Source organism: Neolamprologus brichardi, chromosome 6 (genome assembly GCF_056152115.1).
Source record: "Neolamprologus brichardi isolate AB-2024 chromosome 6, ASM5615211v1, whole genome shotgun sequence".
NCBI lineage: Eukaryota > Metazoa > Chordata > Actinopteri > Cichliformes > Cichlidae > Neolamprologus > Neolamprologus brichardi.
In genome coordinates, this window is record NC_142109.1 from 6,092,408 (window position 1) to 6,100,064 (window position 7,657).

The following is a 7,657-nucleotide window of genomic DNA, read 5'->3' on the forward strand; positions in this document are numbered from 1 at the left end:
TTTCTCTCTCCTCTTCCAGTTCCCCCCAGCCAGCAGGAAAGAATCATATCTGATTTTATGAGTAAATCCTGCTGTCTGACTGCTCATCTTGCATACCACAGGGCTCATTTTGGGGGCCATTGCTGTTCTCAGTTGATTGCCTCCACCTTTTCATTCTTATGCTGACTTAATTACCTGCTTTAGTCATCCAGCTGTGCTACCTGAGCTTTGTTTTTCTGCACTATGTGTTCGACAATTTGAGAAATATCTCTTTTTTTATGAGAGTTTTCAGTAAAACTGTTCTTGTTTTGTTAAACAAATGGCAGCAGGAACTTAGCCTAGCTAAGCTAAAAGAGTTGAAACAGGTGGGAACGTTTAGTTTGGATTAATTACAGTTATACAACATATTCATCAACCAGTACCTTATAGGTGAAGGTGGTGATTGGCTGAGTTTTTGTCACTTTTATAAGACAGCTACCTATTCTCCCCTGCTGTTAGTGCATATTCTAACTAAACAGCCATGCAGATGTAATCTAATCAAGTAAGTACTGTAAAGCCAATACTTAAACTAGTCTTTTAACAGATGAATTCAGTTGTAAACATTGTAATTTGCTCATATTGAGTTGCAACATGAGTTCCATTCTGTTATTTTGGAGTTAAGCAAGAGGAATTTCTTAGTAATTTTACTCCGAATCTCTGTTTTTTTTTTTTTTCTTATTCCAGCATTCTGGTCCTTCATGTGGTTTGTGGGTTTCTGTTTCTTGGCCAACCAGTGGCAGGTGTCTGAGGACAACCAATTTAAGGAGAGAGGGGACGCTGCCCGAGCAGCCATCACCTTCTCCTTCTTCTCCATCTTCACTTGGGTAAGGAGCTTAATGGCCTGATGCGGTGCTGTAACCAAAGACGGGACTGACAACCTCAAACTTTGAATCTTATTTGGCTTTTATCCTCAGCTTGCTTATATAGCCAGTGAGCAGTGTTGGGAAGGTTACTTTTAAAATGTATTCCATTACAGAATACAGAATACATGCCCCAAAATGTATTTTGTAATGTATTCCATTATGTTACTCAATGAGAGTAACGTATTCTGAATACTTTGGATTACTTAATATATTATCATGCTGTTTACAACTACATGAATGTACTATTGCTGTGATTTATTACTGTTACTGAAGGTCCGCGGCTCCGAACCGTAGTAAAGGGACTTCTGACTAATACGTCGGGTTCTGTGTCGGGCTCGTAGCCGAACACTAGCTTTACTTTGTTGTCTGGGTCAACTTTGCTAGCGAGAGACAGAGAGAGGCGTTGAAAGGCTGCTCCAACAGAACTTCTTGTTTTTGGAGGAAAACACAAACACGGTGTACAGTCGAGTCTTAATAGCTTACTTACAACTGGGCTCGTCAGGCACTCTTCTTGGCTGCTGTGTTATTATTATATTTACATGCTTCCAGCTCCCGTTTTTGCTCGATGACAGCTCGTACTTTTCCTTTTTCTCCCTCCCTCGCTCACAGACACACGTGTATGGCAGTCCATTCTCCCTGCAGCACGGACTACACTGCCCATGATGCTACATTCTTTAGAGCTATACCGGTAGCATTCTGCCTGTTAGCTTAGCACAACAACAACAAAAAGGCCTCTCTCACCCAGGAAACACGCAGAGAGAGAGCGTCACCATGTAACCATGGCAACCGTAACGCTGCCACCTGGAACAACAGAACGTAGCTGTCAAACAAAACCCAAACAGTCCTGACCCGCGACAATATGAAACAGGGAAGTACCGCCGTGTAATCCATTTATTTCAACAAAGTAACTGTATTCTAAATACCACCTTTTTAAACGGTAACTGTAACGGAATACAGTTACTCATATTTTGTATTTTAAATACGTAACGGCGGTACATGTATTCTGTTACTCCCCAACACTGCCAGTGAGCTATATAAATGTGTCTCCCTTCATCTTTATTTAGTACTGCTTACTGTTTCTGACATGTGAACTCATGACTGTATAAATATTGTTCCAACAGGGGGCCCAGGCTCTCTTCTCTATGGAGAAGTTAAAGAATGTGTCATTTGAAGAGGAATACACCAAGCTGTTCCCTCCTCAGCCTCATCAGTCTTTTGTTTGACTTTATCTTCTCTCTTTGTCGCCTTAACCATCTGCAGCAGGTCCTACACGCTCCTTTTTCTTTACCGAGACTGCACTTGATTTGGGCGCCCTCTTACAGCAAATACTGCCGTTGCTGACACAGAGACATAAAAGCAGACTTACTAATCCAAACACCTCCAAACACCCACATTAACAAGCAGGCTGACCTTATCATTCATCAGTGCAAGACACTCAACAGCTAAATTTACACATGTGCAGCTCTAAATATCTCAGGTGTGAAATCAGAGCTTTTTCTGTTGCAATTTCACGAAAGACTCGTTTTATTTATGAAGAAAAGCTTCACCAAATTAATTTTTTACGTTTTTTGTTGAAACAGATGTTACAGTCAGAGTATCTGCAACACCAAACCTGGAGCCCTGAGCAATTGCTGTCTCAGTTTTTAGGACTGGACACTGTTTTTTCACGTCCTTAATTGTAATTAAGGGTTTATAAAATTAGTTTTTATAAAATTATTAATTGCTTAAACCCCCAACCCACTAATTTTCAGTTCCTCACTTAAATGAATAATTTGATATATACTTACTCACAATCTAGAGCACATTGCAGTGTTGAGATGGTTATTTTCAGATATATTATTACACAGATATGCTGCACTCAAAATCCTCAATTGAAATCAATGGGAGAATTCGACAGCACTCAGATGTTGGTGGAAGTGTAACTTATAGGGGATGTTTTAAGCCTTTTCTGTTGTGTAAGATCTGATTGCTGACTCTATACACGCAGTTTTTATGTACTGCTGACAAGTGAAATGAAAGCTAATTTAGCTAATGCTTAGCAACGCCAAACAAGTATCCAAACTTGTTTCAAGATGACCGACTTTGTTTATGTGCTGGACAGTTTCTCCAGTAGGACTTCAGGCTCAATCAATCAAGCAGAGAAATGTTAAAGAGCTTTCTGTTGGAAGATGTTAAGTTCAGCTGGAGCTAGATAACAGTTTCGCCTTGTTTACAGTGAGAACACAAGCTAAGCTGAGTCGTCTTGCTACAGACTCCAGCATATTTAACACATTTTATAGGGGTGTCAGTTTCCTCTGTGTTTGCACACACAGGCTCCCTCTTTCACTTTCATTTTATTAAATTTAGATGGTAGAGGTGTGTCAGAGCTTCAATTTTAGTCATTTAACATTTAATATTCATTGTCTTTTATGGCTACGTTTTATTATGCGGGTGCTAATAAAATGTTCTATATTCATATTTACAAAAAAGTCTGAAATATTCAGGGTTCAGTCCGTGTAACTCAGACTACAATGAGTGCAGATTTCCTCTAAGTATGTGCTGGGAAACGTTTTCTTTTGGACAGTTAGCTGGCCTGATGCGCTGTCATGTATCGACTTAGAAAATCAAAAAAGGTTCAGAAGTACTGCAGCTATTCAAGTGTCTGCAACATCTGAGCAGTCGATAATAAAGAAAATCTCCTCGTGTAACTTAAATCTTTTTAACTTTCTCTGTGTTGCTCTGTTTTACCTCTGGCTTGTCCCACGATTTCCTTTCTGAATTATCAACACAAGGGGAACTCGTGCTCTTCTTCTAGAGCTACACAATGTACGAGCAGCGTTTTTTTGTGCTGCTGCCCGAGGAAGTAACTCACTGTGACTGATTCGCTAAAGCTGTCTAATAATGTTGTCAAGCTTTCCAGCCAACTAACCACTGTGTCCTCCTGTCTTTTGTTGTCTGACCCCTCCCTTCCTCACACTAACATCGTCGCGTCTCTGTTTCATCATCTGTCTTCAATCGCCTCCTATTCACCTCCTCGTCCTTTTCCATTTACGATCCTCATCGCCAAGGCGGGCCAGTCTTTCCTGGCCTTCCAGAGATACAAGCTAGGGGCCGACTCGGCCCTCTTCTCCCAGGACTACACAGACCCCAGCCAGGATGCAGCCGGAGCCCCCTACACCTCATTCGGTGGGGATGACCTGGAGAGCCCGGGAGGAGGAGGAGGCCAGACCAACAGTGACGGGGCCTTCGATGGATCCGGAGGCTACCAGCGTCAAGAATACTGAGATGTTAGGAGAGATTTATGTATCCTGATGAAGTTGTCCAAAGTTTTTACTTCAAAATAATATTTGTGCTGTTTTGTGTTACACAAGAAACACTGAATCAATTACTTAGTGTATTGGGCAGATCTTTTATCACATCCTAGATCCAACAACCTCAAGTTTTGAGTTGCAAATTTATTGCTACAATTTACTGTTTTTATTGTTACGTGCAGGGGTTAAAGTGGGATCTGGCAGGTGAGGAAACCTGAAGATCGGGTGTAGCGGTGCAGCATGGGGAGAAAAGATTTACTTTGAAATAATTCACAGAAAATCCTTGTTTGGTTTTTGAGTTCCAGCAGATTTCTTTGTGTACATGCTGTGACTCGATATTCACGGTTATTCACAAGATGTAAGCAGCTGCATGTACAGCTGATTTCACCTAGAAAGTAAAAAGTTAGTATAAAAAGATCGGATTCTATGAGTGAGTGTGCACCACGCCATCACCTTAAATGTAAATTGATGTCTGCTACCCCTGATGTAAGCTAACACCACAACACCACAGCCTATAACAGTCTAACATAGTGCATCATTGTAAGCTCTATCACAGAACTGCAAATTAACTACACTAACCTGCAGTCTTTGACTATCTAAAATGAGTATACTTCAATTAGTTTGACAACACGTGTAGATTTTAAAACTCTGAAACCGATTCTGTTACAGCTTTAAATTTCATCTCTGAGATGAAATTCTCTCTGGGAAGTACACTAAGTTGCTCCATTTATTCTCCTCGTCTTTAGTGCGAGGAAGATGCTGAAGTACCACGACCACAACTTTACATCTGCACCATGAACACATCACAGGGATGAGAAGGAAAAGGGGGCGTGTTGATGTGTAAAAGCTCTGTGGTGTGTTGTTATTTTCTTACTACTGAGCAAGTGTCTCCAGGCCATCACTGGAAGTAACACCAGGCTGAAGCATAAGAAAAATGACCTCATTCCACAATCATTTATTATTTATTAACTCAAGGTACCAGAAAATTGTTAAGACCCACTTTAACCCCTGGTTATGTGCACAAAATAATGTGCCCGTGACAATAATGTAAAGAAAACATATTATTAAAGGTCAGTACAACAAAAAAATAGTGTACTTTTAAAATGAACAGGGAGAGATTATGACATTTTACATTTAAGACTTACACCAACGATCAGGTCAGTTGACTTTGTGATCTTAACAACAGCTTCTGCATTTAGGTGGTGATTTTTATCCCATGTGACAAACACTGTAGTAATCAGAGTTAATGTCATCAATTCTGGCAAGTTTATCTGTCTTTTTGTCAAAAAAAACTCCACAAAGTAATCTTGGGCATCCCCCAGATTTTGGATGCATAGGTAACAGGTGGTGATCTCAGGAAGGTGCAGTTAGGCAGACAAACATCAGTGGGTTCACCTCATCCTTGGGAAGGAGCTACAGAGTGCAAACACGCCAGGTTTTACTGGAGGTGTTAATTCGGGGTTTGGAGGCAGGGGGTGGATTAGAAACTATCGGCAGGTCACCCTGTAGCTGATCAATGCTTGTGACCACACTGCCTTCAACTTGTGAGGTCTTCAGTCGGTCAGCAAAATAAGCGCGATAGCTAAAACGCTCCCAAACAGACACGCACGCACAGGTTCACAGCCTATCGATGCTGCGAACACAAGTTTTTGCTGACAGAACTCGTCGATGGGCCATTACAGGATATCAGCATAGATAAACAAGCAGCAGTGGCGTATCAGGCAACTAATCCCCTCCCCTGTATAATGAGACTGTGTTTGCATTGAAATTTGTCCTTTTTTTCTTATTTCCTTGAAATGTTTTTATGTTTCCCTGTGAAGCTTTTTCTTTCCTCAATTGTTGCCTTAGTGCTGACTGCCAAGCAGAATCCATCACGCAGGAACACAAGCCTCCACCACACACTGATGCGCTCTTTCAAAGTCTTAATGTACAGCAAAATGAATTTGGTCTTGTTTTGTCCTTGAGCACGTCAAACCACTTTAGAAAAGCAAGCGTTTGTCATCAGTATAGAGCGTTCCTTATCAGCAGGTCTGCGGAAAACTTGTGTGCGTTTTCCGCTCGTTGTCAGCAAATCTGCAGGCATCCTCAATATTTATGAACATGCATCGCTCCATTTTTTTGTGCTCCTTTTTTCTCCAGTGTATCTGTCTGTATAAACATATGTAAATCTATAATTGAGTATATAACAGTGTTCGAAAAAGATTCTGCTTTATTTTAGGGCATTAAGTTAGTTCTATATTTAAAAAAGACAAAAGAAAGAAAGCTCTGTGGTCTGTTGAGTGTTATTGTGATAAGATATATGGTGAGGTTATCCATGCCTCATCCTTTGTGTTGCTCTCGAGGTAAGGAGAAGTTTTTATTTTGGGGATAACGATATTAAATATTAAAATATGCATACATATATATGGCTACGGAAAATGTGACCAAATTATCAAAGTATATATATGCACATATATACTTTATGCTGTACATCTGTGTAGACGTAGAAATGTGTGATGTTCCTCTGTGAAATGAAGCAAATTAAGATTAAAGAAAAAAACAATTGTGTACAAATGTATGTTTCTGATGTGGTTTTAACCAATAAAAATAAAGAAAATACTGAATAAAAATGCAAGATGAGATGAGAATCTCTGGTGTTGGATTTTTGGATTACAGTACTGTGCAAAATTTATGAGCCAACCCTCAGAATTAAAATACATTGGCAGTGTGTGTGTGGTTGTTTTTGTGCTGAAAAATGAATCCTTTCCCAATCAGATGCTTTCCCGATGCTATTGCATGGTGGCTCAAGCTCTAATAGTACTTCTCTGAGTTCATAATTTTAGCAATTTTAACAAGATCCCCACAGCTCTGGTTGAAATGCTGCCCCCCAAAAAGGACAGAGCGTCCACTGGGTTTTACAGGTGGCTGTAGACACCCACTGTGATACCTGTTGGCACTGATTTACAGTCCAATCGTTTTTTTCTTTTCTCTTCCCTTCCTTAAAAATGGCTTCTTGTCAGCCACCCGTTCACTGAAACAGTTTCTGATGAGGTTTCGTTGAACAGCAGATGGATCAACAAAATGACTTACAGATCGTATTCATCTCGTGTAGATATTTTTTAGGCCTGCCACTTCACATCTTGTCCTCCTCTTATCCAGTGTCCTCACATTTTCTAAGGACACACTAAACATATTGCTGGGATATGCTAGCAACAGGTCTTTGCAAATTATTTTACATGTTTTATTTCTATAATTCACGGGCTAAGTGGCTTAACAATGACAGGAAACAAAAACATTCCTGTGAAAACAGTCGTGCACAAAGACTGGACGGAAAATGAGGTTTTTTTTTGTTTGTTTGTTTTTTAAATCACTCAATGGCAAAATAAATACTTTGAAAGACTGTCAGAAAGCATGGAGAACTATTGCTGAAGACCACTTGATGTGGGGGTGGCTCGAGATTTAACTTCTAAATGTTGTATCTCTCTTAGACCTTTATAGAGAATGCTG

The 7,657-nt window shown here is 40.2% G+C and overlaps 1 protein-coding gene across 2 annotated transcripts in view; it reads left to right on the forward strand.

Moving 5' to 3' along the window:
- Positions 1–6,785, forward strand: part of syngr1b (synaptogyrin 1b) — a 32,094-nt gene extending 25,309 nt beyond the window's left edge. The window contains exons 3-4 of one of the 2 annotated variants that reach the window (XM_006803786.3): positions 703–842; positions 2,003–3,922. In XM_006803786.3, coding sequence (XP_006803849.1) covers positions 703–842; positions 2,003–2,104 — 242 coding nt within the window. In that variant the 3' untranslated portion in view covers positions 2,105–3,922. The other variant, XM_006803785.3, reaches the window with a different exon arrangement.
- The last annotated feature ends 872 nt before the right edge of the window (positions 6,786–7,657 follow it).